Source organism: Sturnira hondurensis, unplaced genomic scaffold (genome assembly GCF_014824575.4).
Source record: "Sturnira hondurensis isolate 20B ecotype Veracruz unplaced genomic scaffold, ASM1482457v3 Scaffold0022017, whole genome shotgun sequence".
NCBI lineage: Eukaryota > Metazoa > Chordata > Mammalia > Chiroptera > Phyllostomidae > Sturnira > Sturnira hondurensis.
This window is the reverse complement of record NW_028094648.1, coordinates 7,802,296-7,822,114: the sequence shown is the minus strand read 5'-3', so window position 1 is coordinate 7,822,114 and position 19,819 is coordinate 7,802,296. Positions and strand designations below refer to the sequence as shown.

Below are 19,819 nucleotides of genomic sequence, written 5' to 3'. Positions count from 1 at the left end.
CTAGCGGAGCTGAGTGGTGCAGGAGCTCGGGGAGGGGGAGCGTCGGGGGCGGCTTGCAGAGGGGCGCTCTAGGGGTGAGGACCTGTCGTGTGGGTTGGGGGGGGCGGTGTCTCTCTCTTAGCCTCAGGACTACTGTGACAAAAGAGCCTGATGTTCTAGGGAAGTAGGGCCACCTAAGGCAAGACTTCTTTGCCAACCCATGATCTCTCACAGCCCGAGGACAACTTAATTGAGAGCCATTGGTCTTTATCCACTGCCATGCAGGACATTCCAATTTCCTTTTCACTCTAGGTAGGCTTAAAGAAATAGTGTCATTTACTATGACTTGCCTGCCGTGGGGAGAGTCATTTCAATGAACAGGGACTGAGTTGTGTGGGAAACTCAGGAAACTCGTGCTTAGTAAGGGATGGAAGTCAGACGCAGAAGCACACGGAATAGATGGTACTCAGGTATAATTGTGGAGCACTTTATAGCTGGGCAAGTAATTTTTTATGTATTTAAGAAATCTAGGAAAATTGAGTCAAATTCAGCTTTATTGTGCCAAGTAATCAGAAGAGGCAGTGATATATTGCAGAAAATGAAGATTTTATAGAGCGAGGCAACCTGGAGACCCGGTGTAATTAAAACAGATGAATTAGGAGGGTGGGAAGGAGGAATTGAACAAGTTTCTTTTTCCTTTACATTTTATTATTAATTGTTATGACATAGCCTTTTAGGGGGTTGTAGCTTTATAATTTCATTGTGTTTGACACAGGAAAGATGCTAGCATTTTTTGCACCATAATGTTTCCAATGTCATCTGATTGAATGCAGATGTCTTATAATTTGATCTTGTTTATGTTGAATTTGTATCATATGCCAAAAGTTCTCTCCCCAGAGAGAACCTATGCCTTGATTTAGAAAGTCTGCCAGTTTTGGAAAATCTGTCTTTAGTTACTGATTTCTCTTACAGTCTGGCTGAAAGCGCAAAGACTCTTGAAGCAACCAAGAACAGATCGGCCATATCCCTTTTGGCTGCAGAGGAGGAAATAAATCAGCTAAGAAAGCAGTAAGGAAAAAAAAATGACAGGATTATTGCAGCCTGCTGATTAATCTTTGAATTTAGCTTTTTTGGTGTTCCATTACAATATGAAAGAATCTGTTCACAATCAAAGAGGAAAGGGAACAATATTTTTATTAGTGTTCTATATATTTTTCTTACTATAAAAATGTTACCTGTCTACTAAAGAGAATTTCCAAAGTACAATGTAATATAAAGGAAACTAGAAAACCTTTCTTAATTCTAGAACCAGTTATTGTTACCATTTGACATTTCTTCCAATTTATACATTACAAATAGAGTTAAGACTACAAAGTAAGTTTAAATTTACAACTTTGGACCCCATTTTTTCACTTAACATTGTTTTCCTCTACCACTAATTAAAAAAAAAACCTGCAGAACTTAGTTTTGAATAGGTGCATTGTATTCCATCATTCTGGTATTTCCCTAATATTGACTGTTTACTTTGATATACTTTTCAACATTGGAAATAACATTGTGATGATTTCTGTGGCAAATCTTGGTTTAAATATCAGATTATTTTCTAAAGATAAATTTCTAGAAGGGAAAGATAAATACTGATCCTTCCTTGGTTTTCATTTTAATATTTTCACCTCAAAAAGAGCAAGTGGAAAATGTATTAAAATCCACATATATATATATATATATATATATATATATATATATATGAATACTATTCTATTGCCTTTGCACATATTCCAATTGTTTTGATTTCTTCATCAACACCCCTAAATTTCATCTTGGAGCACCATTCTGCTTTCCATTTCTGTCTCCCTGCTCATCATTTCAATCTCTTACTCCTATTTGGTATATGTACCCTCTCGGATGCATTGATCACATTACCCAGTGAGTCTGTTCTTTACTGTTTCTAGCTCAGCGTTTAACCTGCCGTTGTGTTTTTAGCACCCCCCCCTTCTCAGTCTTACCCCTTCCCTTTCCATCGTACACCACTGTCCCTTGCCTCCCGGCAGGTCCTCTTCTTACGTTTTTCACTCCTGTTTGATGATGGCCATACCTCTTTGTATCTTTACAAGGATGCCAGTTTTATTTCTAGAGCTTTGTTTGTTTCTGTAATACATACATTATTTCCATTAGGTCACACTTCCACCCAGTATTGTGCATGATAGTCAGTCTCCATTGTAATTTCCCGCCATAGTCCATCTTCAGAGATAATGTCTTTGCCTTGGCTTCTGGACAGATGCTTCTAGAATTTTGTGCAGTTAATATCAGTCCAGCCTAAAACAGTATGACCTCAGGCCCACTCTGCTTTTGCTAGAGGATCTGCATGTGTAACTTTTGTTCAAGAGCCTTTTCCAATGCAAGCTGCAGACATGGAGTGGCCCCTGACCTGGCAAGTCTGCTCTTTGCCAATTTGGTTTGTTCCTGTGTATTTTCACTAGAGTTTTCCAATGCAATAATGGCATATGAAGTAGAGTAGCTTTTGTTTTAAATATGCCAACTGTTGCTTATTACCTTTCCTTCTCCCCTCTCTTTTCTTTCTTTACTTAATTTTTTTTTTCTTCTTTAGGCTTAAATCTCTTCAAGCCCAGGAGGAGTCCCGCCACAGAAATGCAGCGAATAGGACCTCTGCGCGTAGGACCGGAGAGCTGCGTGCTGAGCCTAGGGCCTCTGAGCTGAGAAGAACAAAGGATCGCAGCTCTGACAAGCGCGTCCCGGACAGGTCGGACCGGCGCATCTCGGACAGGCTGGACAGGCGAGTCTCGGACAGGTCGGACCAGCGTGGCTCGGACAGCTCCGACAAGCGCAGCTCGGACAGGTCTGACTCAGAAGTGATATCTGATTATGAGAAACAGCTTCGAACGCTGAAGGATGAGATTGCTGTTCTGTCTGCTGAAAAATCCGTCCTCCAAGGAAGGTCCGACGCATTCTCACAGAGTTTTTCATTTAAGTTCCTTTTGTTTGTGATAAAAGCCTGGCTTGGGAGCGGGGGAGAAAAAAGTAAAATGACATCCTGGAATCCAAACCCCCACGATATGGGAAGCTTTTAAGTGTAAGGTGTTTGTTTTCTCTAACTGCACCTTTCCAGAGAGAGAAACCACCTAGTGGATGGCCAGTACTTAGGCACTAATTGATCTGGGGTGGACATTGAGGCTTAAGGAATGAAACTGAGAGGGTCTGAGAGAGGAAAGTTCTTTGGCTTGAAAGTAGACAGTCTGGGCTGGAAGGCAAGATGTGGTATCCATATTGCAAGAATGTTCCATGAAACAAAGGTCCTGTTCTCTTAAGGCCTGAGCATCTTGGATGACCCACAGTCATTTTACTGTAGGCTATTTCCTTTTCATAACTTTGCTTGAGGAAAGTGTAGGTAAGTGTTCTTGGGAAATCCCTCACTATGCAGGGACAGACATTAAGACATGTCATTCCGGCAGTGGTGGGTGAAGACAGAGTGGGCTGTTTGTCTTTGGAGTCATTGCATTTGCCCTTTTCTTTATAACCCCCTCCCCCAGCCTGATAACAAGCCCTGATTCAGGTGATTAAAGCCACCCCCATGCCAGGTCCCCATTCCGCTAAATGTCACCTCAGTCTTTCATTTTTGGGAATCACTCCCCTTCCTGTTGTGCTGCTGCTGGCTTGTATTGACTCCTAAGAATGTATTCTGGGCCTTTCTGCCTGAGATCGGCCAAGGTTGGAGTATTTTTTGTACCATGGAAATTGACAAATACTATTTTTTAAAGATTTTATTTATTTATCTTTAGAGGGGAAGGGAAGGAGAGAGGGAGAGAAATATCAATGTATGGTTGCCTCTCGTGAGTCCCCTGCTGGGAACTGTGCCCTGACAGGGAATCGAACCGAGATTCTTTTTTTCGCAGGCCCACGCTCAATCCACTGAGCTACACCAGCCAGGGCGACAAATACTATTAATAAGGGCTCCCTACCCCTTCAGAATCCACTTTGCACTACCTTTTGCCCCATAGTTTCTTCTACAAAACTTTTTTTGGGGGGTGGGGGGCATTGTCTTTGGGCTAGCATGATAATTTCTGTTGTATTTGGTAGCTGCGAATGTTTTACAGATACTATGCTTTCCAGTTTGCCAAGTACTGCCAAGTGTTAGCTTGATCTTCTAACCCCCCCCCTCCCCGCCCCCCAAAAGGATGTAGTAAAAACTGAGGCTCTGGAGAGGAGCAATGATTGCAGCGGCCCCTGTTGCTGTGACGTGGTAGAGCTGGGGCCGCAACACAGGCCTTCTTTCTCACTGTCCCGTGTTCATCTCATTTTATACCACAAGGGCTCCCCAAGGCCGAGGTAGGGAATAAAGAAAATCTGGCTTCTTTAACTCCGGCTCTTACTATCTGTGTTACTCCAGGACAGCCGGTTAACTGTTCTGAGCTCCAAGTTCCTCATCTGTAAAATGGCCACAATCAACGCTGGCCTCACAGGGCTGCTTAAAGGATAAATCGAGGTGCTCAGTGAGTGTGAGCGCTTCATGGATTCTGACTCACCACGGAAACGGAGAGTCTGTTTCCTAGCTGTGGTCACATTTGAGGCGGTGTGGAGACACAGTGCTTCCCACAGGCCTCATGGGGGCGTCCTGGAGCCACTGCTTTCCGGGCCTGCAGGGCCCAGTGCTCCCAAGTATCATTTGCAGTCGATGTAGGAGACGCAGAGTCCTAGAAGGACAGAGGAATGAATCAGAGGGCTTCCCTGTTGATTTTTGCTTACCAACAGGTCTACCAGGAGCCGGTCTCCAAGCCCTGCCCCTCGCAGCCGCAGCCGCAGCCGCAGCCGCAGCCGCAGTCGTGGCCGAAGCCACAGTCGCAGCCGTAGCCGCAGCCACAGCCATAGCCGCAGCCACAGCCACAGCCACAGCCGGCCAGGCAGCCCCTCCAACGCAGTGGTGAAGGTCAGGACCCCATCTCCGAATCGAGCCAAGCTGTCCAGTGCAGCGCGCAAGGCTGCCCTGGTGTCCCGGTTCAGCGATGCCTACTCCCAGGCCCGCCTGGATGCGCAGTGCCTGCTGCGGCAATGCATCGACAAGGCCGAGACCGTGCAGCGGATCATCTACATCGCCACCGTGGTATGTGACGCCACTCCGGCCTCACCCCAGCGGCTCTTGGACGCAGCAGGGCAAACGCAGTTTGGTGACCAGAACAGTACAGCTTAAAAAGACCGGTAGATCCTGAGGTCCCTGCAAGAGGGTGTGATTTCCATGCATTCCCCTTCCCCCTCTTTCCTAGTCTTTCCACTGCAACTATTTGGGATGAATCATTTTTCAGAATCAATAACTATTCATATGTATTATTATTGATATTGACTAGACACTTTCGAACTATTTATAACTGTAGGACAATCTGGGATGAGACTTTGATTTGCACAGAATCTTCCTAGTGGGCATAGATAGACCAGTGAGTAGATTATTGCTAATGGCTATCATTTGCTTGATTTCCTTCCATTCTTGGAAAAATCAGAAGAGTGGTTACTGAAACTGCTGCCGTATCCACTACTTGAGTATGGCAGATGAAAAAGTGCTCATATATAGTCCTAATTCCAAAGCAAATGCATTTGTTCCTTTGGTACCATATTGAGATATTGGGTCCATTATGAGAACAATTAAGTATTAAATAAAACAGGCATTGGTATGAGAGTAGAATTATCAGCATCTATTACACTTTATCCTATATTTGTTAATTTATGTTAAGGGTCAGCAAACTAGAACCTGTAGACCAGGGGTGTCACACTCATTTTCACCAGAGGCCACATCAGCCTTGTGGGTGCCTTCAAAGATGTGGCCCTCAGTGAAGATGAGTGTGACACCCTTGCCATAGACAATAACTGGCCATGATCTGTATTTCTAAGAAAAATGACACCTGAGAGCTAAGATTATATAAGGATAGTTTTACATTTTAAAGGGATGTAAAAAAATGTGACTAGCAAAAACTGAAATATTGGGTTGGCCAAAAAGTCCGTATGTTTTTTTTCCATAAAGTTAAAGACAGTTTTTATTTTTACCAGTAACTTTATTGATTTGGATATTTTGAGAACCTCCGCTATCTCCTGCATGGTAGAATGTTGATCATTCTCAATGTCTCGATTTGACCACTATCAACTTCAACTGGTCTACCCGACTGTGGAGCATCGTCCAGAGAGAACTCTCTTAAAATTTTGCAAACCACTTTTGACATGTTCGATCAGTCACAGCACCTTCTCCATACTCTGCACAAATCTTTTTCTTGCATTTCAGTTGCATTTTTACTTTTCTTGAAATATATATGCTGAAAATGTTACATATTTCATTCCATCTTCAATATTAAAATGGCTATACCAAAATTTATGAATTTTGCTAAGTTTTTAAAAAATGCACATTGTTATGATAACTGTCACAATACCGTCTAACAAAATTGTTTTGAATGAAGTTAAAGACAATTAAGCACTACTAGAGCCATCTGATAGGAAAAACCAAATGAACTTTTTGGCCAATCCAATATATACTATCTGGCTCCTTAAAGAAAAAAGTTTACCAGTCTCTGGTTTGAGAATCAGTTACTGAGTTGGTTAAAGTTTTATAAGTGTAAAAGCCCTGTCTTTCCTGTATACCTAAGTTTTCCCAGTGCTGACTACATAACGGTCACTTAATAAATTTTTTTGAATAGGTCAGGAAATATGACCTCTGTGTAACAAACACTAGATTGATCATTTTCTCTTATTTTTTGACCAGTAATATGGCTTTACTGTGGGATCATAGCACAGGCTGGCATTTTCCAAGTATTTATGTAACCACAGATGATTTATTTCCTTGAACTTCCGGCCTGCACTCCATATTACCAGAATGACAGTCCACTATCTTTAAATTAGTGAATGTGGACAGTCATATATGTATTTATGAACCTTTCCAAATTGAGATATACATTTGCTCCCAGATTGAAAATAGTTTTGACCAACCGTGTTTAGTTACCAGAAGACCCGTACGATGTCGAGTTTTTGGTGGATGTTCTTTCTTCACTCCTTGCTTTGGGCCTCTCTGCCCTGCTCCTCTCACCGAGTAAATCTGCTGCAATCTTTATGTGCAGGAGGCATTCCATGTAGCCAAAATGGCGTTCAGACATTTCAAGATCCGTGTGAAGAAATCTTTGACACCGTCTTATGTAGGGTCGAACGAATTGGACGACGCCGTCTCGGAGTACATCATTTGCCATCTTGATCTATATGATTCCCAAAGCAGTGTCAACGTAAGTGCTGGGTCTCTTACTGGGGCTGGTGCGCCCAACACTGATAGCCCGGAAACCCATTCAGTGCCCCGTCTCTGTCATGGAAGAGCGGGAAGGAGCAGCATCTGATTACTTTGTAGAACGAGTCAGTATTGGCTGTTTCTTTCTTAGACATCGCATGGGGGAAATATTCTGAGCTCTGTAGTTCTATTCTTTAGAGCAGTGATGTTGAACTAGTGTGTCGTGGCACACTGGTGTGCTGCAAGAATTTTTAAAACATCGAATACCTGACTATTTAGTCAGGGGCACTGACTTCTTTTCTCTTAGATTGTCAGATAAAAAAATGAAAACAGCCAATGCAACAATAGTTGTCTGGTGTAAATGAATCAAAATTATACTTCCTTCTTTTAATGACAGATAGATAAAAATTTTTTTTAGTGTGCAGCAGAATTTTAGTAATTAGTTTGTGTGTGGCCTGAGATGAAAAGGGCTGAAAATCTCTGCCTTGGATGGGCCCTTAAGATCAGATGATAGAAATCACAGCGCCTAAGATTTTGGGAAAGTAAGTGTGGGATTTGCATCCTGGCTCTGCTGCTTGCTAGCTGTGTGACCTTACACATTTATTTAACCTCTCTGTGCCTTAGTTTTCTAACCTTCAAATGGGAACAGCTATAGTCATAGCTATAGTCATAGTCGTGACCCTATAGCAGTCTTGAGAAGATTAAATGAAAGAAAGAAGATCATTTGCTTAGCACAAAACTTGGCACATAGTAAACTTAATAAAAGCAAGCTATTATAATTGTTATTATTATAGATTATGAACAGGTCAGAGTTCTGTGTTGGTGCATCATATAACTTGCCCAGGATTTAGGGAAAAAAGGAAAGAATAAATAAAAGCTACTTAGGGTTTTTTCTTTAGTTTTTTGGGACTTTGGCCTTTAGTACGTCATCTCTACTCTGCCATCACTCCTCCGATTAGTGAGGCTTCCCCCTGTGAGCATATGTACTCCCTCTCTAGTTTAACTGTCTTCACTCCTGTTTTCTTTACCCCCTCCATCCGTCCTAACACCCCTCAGGGTTGTCAGAGTTTCTGGTCACAGGTTGGTAACAAGGCGATGCCATCTTTTTGTGTTTCAGGACGTAATCCGAGCCATGAATGTCAACCCCAAGATTTCATTCCCTCCGGAAGTCGACTTTTGCCTCCTCAGTAACTTCATCCAGGAAATATGCTGCCTTGCCTTTGCGATGCAGACTTTGGAGCCCCCCCTAGACGTTGCGTTTGGGGCCGATGGAGAAGTTTTTAATGATTCCAAGTAAGAGACGTAGGAGCAGGAGCTAAGGGATGTAAATGTGATCTCGTCTCTGTTTCCTGGGAACAGTTTAGGGAAAAGAACGCTGGGTGAGGAAATCAACAGAGACTACCTGATTTCCAGGCCCTGCCATGTCCTTCTCTGTCACTATAGGACAGGACCCTCTCCTGGGGTCCTTTTCCTTCCCAGTCAAATGCGATTCAGAGAGGACAATATGATTTTCATAGATCATATTGGTCTTGGGGAGAACTAATAAGTACCTGAAAGCTTTCTGGAACATTGTGAAAGAAAGGTGCTATATAAATACAAATACATGTTACTTTTTATTGTTTAAAGACTTTCTATTGAGGTATAATTGACATATAACTTTATATTAGCTTCAGGTGTACAACACAATGATGCTATATTTGTGCATATTGCAAAATGCTCACCACAATACGTCTAGTTAACATCTGTCACCATGCATGGCTACAGAATTTTTTTCCTTGTGCTGAGAACTTTAAAGATCTACTCTTTTAGCAACTTTCAAATATGCCACATAGTATTATTAACTGTAGTCACCATGCTGTACATTAAATCTCCTGACTTATTTATTTTAGAATTGAAAGTGTGTGTCTTTTAAGACCTCCTTAACCCATCTGGCTCACCCCGAATGCCTCTGGCAACTACCAGTCTGGTTTTTTTTTAAATTGATGAACTTGGTTTTTGTTTGTGTGTTTGTTTTTTAGATTCTGCATACAAGTAAGATTGTATGGTATTTGTTCTCTGTCTTATATCTCTTAGTATAATGCCCTTAAGGTCCAGCCATGTTGTTGCAAATGGCAAGGTTTCATTCTTTTTTTTTTTAAGATTTTATTCATTTGTCTTTAGAGGGGAAGGGAAGGAGAGAGGGAGAGAAATATCAGTGTATGGTTGCCTCTCGTGCATCCCCTGCTGGGAACTGGCCTGCAACCCAGGCATGTGCCCTGACTGGGAATTGAACCACGATCACTTAGTTCTCAGGCCCGCGTCCAATCCACTGAGCTACACCAGCCAGGGCTCATTCTTTTTTATGGCTGAGTAATACATCATTACATATATAAAATCTCACATCTTCTTTATCTGTGGACACTTAGGTTGTTTCCATATCTTGGCTGTTGTAAATAATGCTGCAGTGTACATAAGGGGGCATACATCTTTTTGAAACTGTGGTTTTGTTTTCTTCAGGTAAATACCCAGAAGTGGAATTGCTGGATCGTATGATAGTTCTATTTTTTATGTTTTTTGGGGAAGCTCCACACTGTTTTCCACAGTGGTGCATCCATTTACACTCCCACCAACAGTGCACAGGGGCTTACTTTACCTCCTTGCCGAAACTTATTTCTTGTCTTTTTGGTAGTAGCCAATCTAATATGTATGAGGTGATATCTCATTGGGGTTTTGATTTGTATCTTTTAATGTACCTGTTGGCCACCTGGATGTCTTCTTTGGAGAAATGTCTTCAGATTCTCTGCCCATTTAAAAATTGGATTGAGGTTTTTTTTTTAAATTGGTTTTTACTACATTATTTAGGCCAGGTTTCTCAAAACATGGTGTATGGAGTCCCTGCATCAGAATTGCTCAAGATATTTACTGGAAATGCAGGTTCCTGGATCACACTGGATGGTGTTTTGTGCAGTAGGCCCGGGGAATCTGTAATTTAGGGAGTGCCCTGGTGTTCTTCGAGCACACCGACGTTTCAAAGTGACTGCCCAAGGCCTTTTATCTAGGACCATTAGACTTCTGCCAAGTGTCATAGGGTAAATGTTTCCTTTATAAATTAGAAGAAATGAAATTAATTTAGAACACTTTGCTGACACTTTATGAGATCTTATGCTCTAGCTGGAGGTTATCTGGGAGGAGGCCAGGTGGCTAAGGACAAAGGCTCTGGTGTCCCAGAGCTGCCTGGGTCCCAGTCCTGGCCCCACCACGAATTAGCTGAATAATCTGGGCGTGTTACTTGATTTTTCCATTCCTTAGTTTCTTCTCTGTCAAATGGGGGAAATAATAACCCCTACCTCCTAGGCCTGTAGAGGTTTGTTGGGACACGCAGATAAAGTGCTTCAGGATACTGCCTGGCATCTGGTGTGTGCTCAGGAAACGTCAGCCCAGGGTCTTCCTTCAGGCTGCGGAGTCACGGGGACGTGGTGGCCCCAAACTCCTACAAGCTTGTAAATGACGGAGACCACACATCTCTCTTTGGCTTATGAAAATCACTGCAATGGTGTCTCTGATTGCCTCATAGTGTCACATTTCCTTGCCGTTGCCTTATTTCTAGTGTCTTTCAGATCACCCCTCCCAGTGTCCCTCTACTCAAGGAAGAGCTGAATATTAGAACACAGCACTGCAGTGGAGTCTTTTTGGTTCTCTTATAGGACATATCTGTATCTTTTTAAAAAAATTCCCTTTCCCTTTAGAGGACATATGGTCCCACTCAAACACTCATCCATTTGGGTTTGTGGGATCTGCACACTTTGAAGACCTCTGGCGGGCCCCCCGCTCACATGCCTATAATCAGAGGGAACGTGCAGCCTCTTGGGACCCGCCATGCACTGTACTTCTGCGTGGCTGTGGCGTGGAAACGAGCTCCTAGTAATGACTGGGTTTGGTCCCACCTCTGAGGGCTTCACAACACAAGTCTTATTATTATTATTATTATTATTCTCCTTCACTCTGGCAGCCTTTCACACATTTAAAAGCAATTAATCAAATTCTCCTCCTTCTGGCCTCATGCCTTCAGATTTTTTCCATATGAAGTGGGGGGTGTTGAGAATTCTCGAGGAACAGAACTGTTTCCTTGGCCTGTGCTCTGTGCTCTTGTGAGTGCATTCCTTCCTAAGGTGACACCCAAAGTAGTTGCCTGGTCTGAACTGACCAGTCTAGAGGGACTAACACCCTTTCCATTCTTATTCTCTATTAATCCAGTTAATTTTATGTTTTTCCAGGCATAAAACACTGTTCATTCATTTTGAGTTCAACTGAAATCTGTTATATTTTACTTTGGCTGTGATTAAGCCATTTACTACCTCTATCCGTGTAGTGAAATGCGTTTTAGATTCAGTTGCATACCCCCTAGGCATCCACATTACATGGTGTCTTACTAGATTCAGCTTATTTTTCCAGCCCGTTGAGGTATTTTTTGATACTGTCATCTATTTTTTTCTTTTTTCTTTCAGAGATTTTATTCATTTATCTTTAGAGGGGAAGGGAAGGAGAGAAGGATCAATGTATGGTTGCCTCTCTTGTGTACCCCACTGGGAACTGGCTGCAACCCAGGCATGTGCTCAGACTGGGAATCAAACCACGATTGTCTGGTTTGCAGGCCTGCTCAGCTCAATCCACTGAGCTACACCAGCCAGGGCTTTGTTTTTTTTTTTTTCCGACCTACCCCCCACCTTTAAACCATTTTTCTGCAGTCCATGCGAATCATGGATGACTGTGTCGGTTGCTTACTGCACTGGCAGACAGCCCTTTGCCCCTTCATTCATGTTCTCATTGACTCATTAAGCACCTCTTTTTGGATATGATCATCAAATCAGTTTCCAACCCACCAACTTCAGTTAACCATCCACTTACATTTTGTCCACAAAGATAGCAGGAGAAATCTTATAGGGAGCCAATGGGACTTCCAATGGTCTCCAGTATTTCCCTGAATTGCAAATTGTATAATCCAGAGAAGACCAAGGTGAGTCTCACCTGACTTGTCCTAGTGAGTCCATGCAGGTCTTTGTTATCCCTGGTTCCTATCGCAAGAGCCCATGAACATCTCTTTAATAACAGAACGAGGACCCGTATTTATCCAGATCTGAGTGCCATCACAATGGAAGTGTACACTGATGCTCCCCCTGGGTATGCTACATAATTGCTTGACTTCTCTTTCTCCTTCCTTTGTGTGTTTGACACAGGTACCGCCGCAGCTACGACTCCGATTTCAGTGCTCCCTTGGTCTTCTATCATGTGTGGCCTGCCCTCATGGAGAATGACACTGTCATTATGAAGGGAGAAGCTGTCACCAGGAGAGGGGCTTTTGTACGGTGGCCTTGCATAGTGACAGTTCATCCCAAGTGTTTGATTCACAAGTTCGAGAACATTTATAAACCCAGAGATTCTATAAAAGAAGTTCTTAAAGAGTTGCTTGATAAGATTTCATACAAAGGAGAGGAAAGAACAGATTCTTTGGTTTGATTTGTCCATCATTCTTCATAATTTCCTGACAGTAATTTCTGTGTCTGTTGCTGTATCTTATAAGATGAAACTAGTCCCACCTACTTCCCCATCTGATAATATTAAGCTATTATAAGGGCAAAACCCACTGACCTCCCCTCATGGGAGGCCCTCTATAACTCTAAGCATTTAAAAGTGATTAACTTTGAGGAAATATTTTGCCAAATTTTTATCATCAGATCTCCATTTGGGGAAGCAATGAATGTGGCCAGTTTTTCTCTCCTTAGTATGATGTGTAGAGAGGGGAGGGGTGGAGAAAAAGAGGGCAGAGGAGGTGGGGAGAAAGGAGCCAATCACTGGAAGATTCTTCCTGTGTATATTGGTTGTAGAATATTTTGAATATGTGGAATAATTGGGCAACCTTCAAAATAGTCTTAGATATGCAAGTGTCTGAGTGTGTGTGTGTTTTGCTGTGGGGACTGGGTACAGGAGCTGGTGGCCATGAGCACTTGGGCATTCCTTAGAGTGAACATTACAGAGTTTGTCCCCTGCCCTTCCTACAAAGAGTTAAGTAAATCATGAAGTGAAGCTCCTGGGTCCCAATCAAAGCCACCATCAAAGCCACCAATGGGGAGGTTTCTGATCCTGCTCTCTGGGCTGAAGCATAGGGGATGTGCTTTGCACAGCTTTTCACCCATATAGGGAAGAAGGGAAGTCGTGTATTTTGAAAGAACTTAAGACAAGGGTTTTCGCAGCTTAAGTTACCCACTTTAGCTAATAGTATCTCAATAGCATACTTTGTGCAATGAAAGTTGAGCCCATAGAAACTGGGGTGTGTTGGTCTGAGAACCACACATGCTGTACAGTGAATGAGTTCCTAACAGACACTTCTTGGCTCTACAGTAGTTACTCTTCATTAGAAAACAGCCACTATTATGTTCTACACCAAACAGCGATAGCCTTCTGATTTCCTTCTCTCCCATCAAGTATATCACTAACAGCTACTCAAGCTGAAACTCCTAATACCAAATAAGAATGCCCTAAAAGGAAGAACTTGGAAAAGGAAGGGGTTGAATGAAATGAAATTTTTAACAAGGATTTTTACAATACTAGTGAAATCTCATTTCAGTGAATAGTTTTCTTCTTACTCATTAATTTAAAGGCATGGTGGGCAGCAATGGTGATCCACTCAGTCACTCAATTCATCTAATTCAACAATGGTTATTCTGCAGTTATTTGCGAGTCAGGGGCGGGAGGTTCAGCAGTGAACAAAACAGACTCAAATCCCTGCCCACAGGAACCTTACTTTCTCCAAAAATTGCAAACTCAAAGTAATTTATAACAATTTAGGCATCAAAACAATGTTCTAATATTAACACCAAGAGCATGAATATTCCAAAGCTCAGTGTGATGGGATTTTATTTGAGAAATACCATAAAGTCATTGTCACATATTGGGCAACTATGGAACATGAAAGGAGTGTCCCTCTTGCTGATGACCAGTAACGGGGCAAGTGCAGTCATGCCAACCAAACCCCCTTATGTGTGGGATATGTGTGCTGTTTAAGTCACGGGAGCATGTGTGAGCTCTTGCCTACTTTTGTCTCTCTCACTTTAGTGGAATTCGGTGCGATCCGTGACCCGATGTCGAAGCCGGAGTTTAAGTCCCATCTACCCCCGCAGCCATATTGGTTTGAGCACGGTACGTGTCTAATCATTTTACACAACATCATCCTGTGGTTGGCATGTTAAAAGTCAACAGTAGCCTGTAAAAGGGGTGATTAGAAGTCTGTAGGTGCAAAGAGAACCTGTTGTAATTACCACTGACTGATTTGGTATGTTACCTTGGACGAAGGAATTGGTCATCTAGAAAGAAGTAGAGGTAGTTTTTTTTTTCTGAATTAGTTAAAAGACTAATAGACTTTATTTATTTCATAGTTTTATGTTTGTCTTTGGAAGAAAATGGGCTACTAGGTGCCTCAAATGGAAAGTGGGGCACCTTGGTTGGCTGGACTCAGCATGGGTCCCACTGTTTCTGGAGCTTTCTGGATGCTTTGGGGAAATTGCTCAAATGATCTGGATTTCAATGCCGTATTTTTATACGGCATTAATGCCTTTTGGCATTGCAGGTATTAATTTTCCTCCTGACTTAAAAGTAAGAAGAATAAGGCCAGTCTTTTTTCATATCAATTCCTAGGAGGATTATTAATACTTCTGTCAAAGAAAAAATACTAGCAGTAATATCTCTGAAAATGAAAAGCATGGTTACGGTTCACCATTGTTGATTTATTCAGCAAGTAATATTTAGTCAATGCCTTTTGAATGCAGGGCTGGACTGGGACATGTGGCCACCAGACAGGCTAACAATGTGCTGTTCCTTCAAGCCAAAAATGTAACAATAGTGTTTTAGAGAGTGGTGGAGAAGGAGAAATACACCTGGTAACAGTCCACTTCTCCGAAATGATCTCTAGCGAAGCAGCTCTAGACCCAAACTTCTACCTGACCACCCCCCACCCCCAGAAAACAAACACGGAAACCCCTGCAGGGATAAGACCCATCTCTCTCCCTGAGTTCAGCGAGCATCTAGTGTTAGTCCACCCACTGCATTGTGTCTCGTAACGTACTGTCTGATTCCGTACTCTGTCTCTGATGGACGCTAGATTGTGGGGGTGGGAAGATGGGGCCCAAAAGTAACTAAAACGTGTTCTCTTCCCCGAATGGGTTTCAACACAGGTAGATCAGTAGGATTAAACCAAGTAATTGAATGTGGTGTATGATTAGGTTCCTAAAAGAGTCAGAAAATGCTAGGGTTATCAGAGGAGGTGAGATGCCTTCTGGGTTTGGTGGTGAGGAAGGGGTGCATGGGGGAGCTGGGACTGGATCTGGCAGTCTCAGTGAGCGTGAAAGTTGGGGAGAAAAAGTCCAGATGAAGGAAAGGCCTGAGAGTGGAAAAGGCACGAGTCCGACACAGTTCTTTTGCTTTGGGAGATTTTACTATAACTTAATTGTCCTTGTTCAGGACTGAGTATTTACAATCAGTACAAGCAGAAGGACAGTGCGTTTAGCAACCCGATGAATACAAAGGAGATCTTGAGTGTTATGCTGGTAGAGTCACGGCACTCCTCAGTCCAGAGGAGGTGGCACATCAGAGGGGAATAAAATACCTCCTCAAAGGTGAAAGTGCTGCCAAAATTCGGTCCCTTTCTACCATCCTCTCCTTACAGCCAGGCTGGTAGACCTGCAAAGTAAGGTACAGACACGTTTGGTTCGTCTGGTCTTTGGCTCGTCGGAGGGCGTGCCTCCAGCCCGGCTCCACCTTAGTGCGCGCTGAGCCGCGGTGTTTGGGGGCTCCGAGCTAGAGAGCCACTCCTGGTCCGTTATTTCGGAACTGCAACAGGTGGTGGTTTTTGCTTAGTGAGAGCAAAGGTGAGATTTGAAAAACGAGATTTGCCCTTTGACCTACTCCACCTACGCGTTTACAAATTCGGGCCTCCTATGAACTGCATCTGCATAAAAACACCTAAATTCAAGGCCGAAAACTAGGGACACCATTTACTGATGTTTAAGTTGAGCGCATACCCCTTAATTTCCTCACTGTGAAGTACTCTTGTACGTTCGAGAAAAGCGATTTCTTTCCTGGCTGCCTAGTGACTCTCCTTAATCGGGCCGTGTTTTGGGCACACAAGGTCATTCATATAAAGGCTCTGACGGACAGCGGCTAACCATTTGAGCTCTAATTAGTTCCTTTTCTGGAAAGGAAATGCGCTGGGTATGCGCTCAGCTTAAACATCAGTAAATAGTGTCCCTAGTTTTAGGCCTTGAATTTAGGTATTTTTATGCAGATGCAGTTCATAGGAGGCCCAAATTTGTAAACGAAAAGGATTTAATAATCCTTTTCTGGAAAGCTTTGAATGCAGTATGGCCACTGAGCGTCAGAGCTAAGAAATTAACAACCACTAAACAGCAACAACAAAAAGCAACAGAAAACTGGGACACTGAGCCCAGCTTTTAACTGATGATATAATTTAAACTAAATCGGGTGCCCCTTTACTTGGGGAAGTAAACAGGAAGCTAAGTGCTCAGCCTTAGTGGAGAAAATCGTAGTCCTGAAGCATCTCAGAGCAGCTGCGTAGCTGGCGTGTCAGGGGAGGAGGTCAGAAGGGCTCACTCACTGAGGTCTGTCTGCTGTGTGACCCCCACTCTCCTTGACTGTTTTCCAGCTGCCGGGAAGCCGGAGCCCTTCCCCGATAAGATGTGTATTGCCAAGTAAGTGCAATGGTGTAGATGGGACGATTTTCTGTTTTGGTGTTTTTAAAATTAATTTATTTTTAATGCTCCTTTCGGACACCTTTTGCTTCTGGGCAGGTGGTTTCTGAATAAGTCCCATGGGTGACCTGGGAGGAGCCCGTGACGGAGAGGTTTTATTGGCATAAACCTAGATTGAGCGCCCTGTTTCATTTGGGTCCTATCAAAAGAAATCCTTGAGAATGTGACCATAACAGTGAACCCGTTTCATTTTTCTCCTCCCTAGGGTTTTAAAGCCACCAGACAGGCTCCTTTGCCACCGCACACTGCGACTGCCCGACAGACAGCCCGACAGCCGCCTCCCTGCCCGTCTGCCGCTGCATCGGCCTCTCCCCTCACTTAAGATAACGTGAAAAGGCACTTCTGTGTACCGCTCCACACAGAGAGTTAAATGCTTTGGCTTAATGCATTTGTAACTTCAGCTATATTGCGTTTTATTTTACTTTCTAGGTACCACTCCCATGAATTTGATAACAGCCATTGCCTAGGTGTTTAGGATCACATTCGTTCGAGGCAGAGCCCATCAGCCAAGTGCTCGGCCCCGTCAGGGCAATGTTGTGAACAGCAGTGGAAAACCTTGACCATGCTGGGTCCGAAAGGCAAGAGGAGAAATTTTAGTTCACAAATTGATCGTAAATATTATAATTGATGGTATTAGCTTTCACTTGAAGATGATACTGGGTGTTTTAATTTGCTCTTGTGGTGGGGAAGACTGCTAATCTCAGGTTGGGGAATTTGTGGCAGTGATGGTGACGTCAGGCTAGATAGAGATGATGATGATTTAAGAGACTGTAGGTCATTGGCTTGCTTCTGTTTTCCACCTTCGAGCGCACAGGTGGTTTAGCTGAGGGCTGTGTTGAAGCTACTGAGGTGAGAGAATCCTCTTGCTTCATAAATGTGGAGCGGTGATTTGGGTGGAAGCCAGCGTTGAGATAAATACGTTTATCTCTTGGGGATGTGCCATACAGTGTCAATGTACATGTTATGTATAGAAGTTGCCTGAGATTGGCCCTTTGACCTACTCCACCTACGCGTTTACAAATTCGGGCCTCCTATGAACTGCATCTGCATAAAAACACCTAAATTCAAGGCCGAAAACTAGGGACACCATTTACTGTATAAATTAAGCACATACCCCTTAATTTCCTCCCTGTGAAGTACTCTTGTACGTTCGAGAAAATAATGGAATGTGGCTTTCTCAAGATAAGTAGTGGTCTTTTTTGCTTTTTTTTAAGAAAAAAAAACCTTTGAAGCTGGTCTTAAACATAAGCCTTACAGAGAACTGTTTTCACCATGTGCCTTTTAGAGAGAAACTCTGAGTGGCCAGAGCTCAGTTTGCATCAGCTCTGTGCCAAAGCCAGCACTGGAGGCTTTTCGGGTGGAAAACCCCCAAGTTTCTCTAAAACATCCTGTCCCTAGAGACAAGGGAGAGACTTCCTCAGTCCCTGCCCCTCGGGTCTCATGGTCGCCAAGTTGCTCTGAAGTGTGAGGTCAGTTTTCCCAACCCTGTGTTGTTTATGTAGTTACTACTCTGAGGAAATGCAGTGCTCTGTCAGGAGAATGGGGTGCCCAGGTAACCCCAGTCTCAGTTCGGTGGTTAGCTTGCTTTGTGGCCTGAAGCAAATGACTTCGCCTCTCTGAGACTTTGTTCTCAGTAGAGAGAAGGCCGGGTGAGGTCAGTGGTTCTCCTGGCCCTCCCGGAGTCAGTGCCCCCTTCTTAAACAGGTATTTTATTCTGGCTCTTCTGAAATGAAATTCAAAATGCATATGATTTTTAGTACATATGCCCTTTCAAACAATGGGTAAGAGTACCCTCACTGTAATATAAAGCAGAAAAAATGAAAGTCACCGTTTAATAAAATAAAATGCATTTCGATAAAAAAAAAAGCTTGGGTATAACCATCCTAGAAGATGAAATCAAGTCAAATGCTTTCACCTGTGTGCAGAGTCACACACGACAAATGCAGATCAGTGTGTTGTGTTGGTGACATCACTCACGGTGTTGTCAGGGGGGTTATTTCCTGAAATGGTGGGCAGCTCTTGGTACAGTTTTGAACCCAAACCTTACAGCTGGGCCCTGATATACACAGTAAATGCGTCCCTGGAGTAGTCGGTGTATATTAAAACCATGCAGCAATTACTTTGCGCTGTATGTTAAAGGTCGTTTCTAAAGTCTCACTAAGTAAAGAGAATGCTAACATAGGAGGTTTTTTTTTTTAAATTTGAATATGAAAATGCATGGCCTGGTTTGGAAAAAGGTCACCTGTATCAGTTTATTTGCTCTGCATCCTGTCTGGCCATGAGCTATTTGTCAAGTCTCCAGTTTGGACTGTACCCGCAACAGGGAGTGGTGAGTGCTCTAGAATAACTTTCAGAAGGAATCCACAAAACCGAAGGAGGCTGACCTGTACTCATTTCCCCTGGGTATGTGCCTTCACCTCAGCGACTGTGAAGAATGGAAAGCTCTTACTTCATAATCTGGGTAAATAATAGCTTCTGTATTATTGGTTTAATATCAAATAATAAAACTGAGAAAACGAGTGCTTCTGTCTCTGTAGGTTCTTTGTAATAAAACGCTCTCCTCCCAGACCCCTGAGTTCAGCAGTGTCTCCATTCTGTGAGGCCTGAAGCAGGGCCAGGAACTCCCTCGGCAGATACCAGTGGGGCCGTCTGGGCCGACCCCATGACTCCCACAGTTCCCCGTGGTAGCCTAATTGCTAGCTTTAGTTTGGGTTACTCGCAGTTCACTGTCATCATGGCCAGGATGTGCTCTCTGAAGCGCACTGCCCCACGTTCATGG

The 19,819-nt window shown here is 43.3% G+C and overlaps 1 protein-coding gene across 4 annotated transcripts in view; it reads left to right on the top strand.

Annotated features, from left to right (window-relative positions):
• SPATA18 (spermatogenesis associated 18) overlaps positions 1 to 19,467 on the top strand; it is a 36,482-nt gene extending 17,015 nt beyond the window's left edge. For 2 of the 4 annotated variants that reach the window (XM_037034158.1, XM_037034160.1), the window contains 9 exons: positions 952 to 1,047; positions 2,588 to 2,935; positions 4,747 to 5,095; positions 7,086 to 7,244; positions 8,361 to 8,536; positions 12,457 to 12,580; positions 14,333 to 14,416; positions 16,935 to 16,980; positions 17,246 to 19,467. In XM_037034158.1, the coding sequence (XP_036890053.1) occupies positions 952 to 1,047; positions 2,588 to 2,935; positions 4,747 to 5,095; positions 7,086 to 7,244; positions 8,361 to 8,536; positions 12,457 to 12,580; positions 14,333 to 14,416; positions 16,935 to 16,980; positions 17,246 to 17,253 (1,390 nt within the window). In that variant the 3' untranslated portion in view covers positions 17,254 to 19,467. Of the gene's footprint in view, positions 1 to 951; positions 1,048 to 2,587; positions 2,936 to 4,746; positions 5,096 to 7,085; positions 7,245 to 8,360; positions 8,537 to 12,456; positions 12,631 to 14,332; positions 14,417 to 16,934; positions 16,981 to 17,245 lie in introns of those variants that run through there. The other 2 variants (XR_005064755.1, XM_037034159.1) reach the window with 2 other exon arrangements.
• The last annotated feature ends 352 nt before the right edge of the window (positions 19,468 to 19,819 follow it).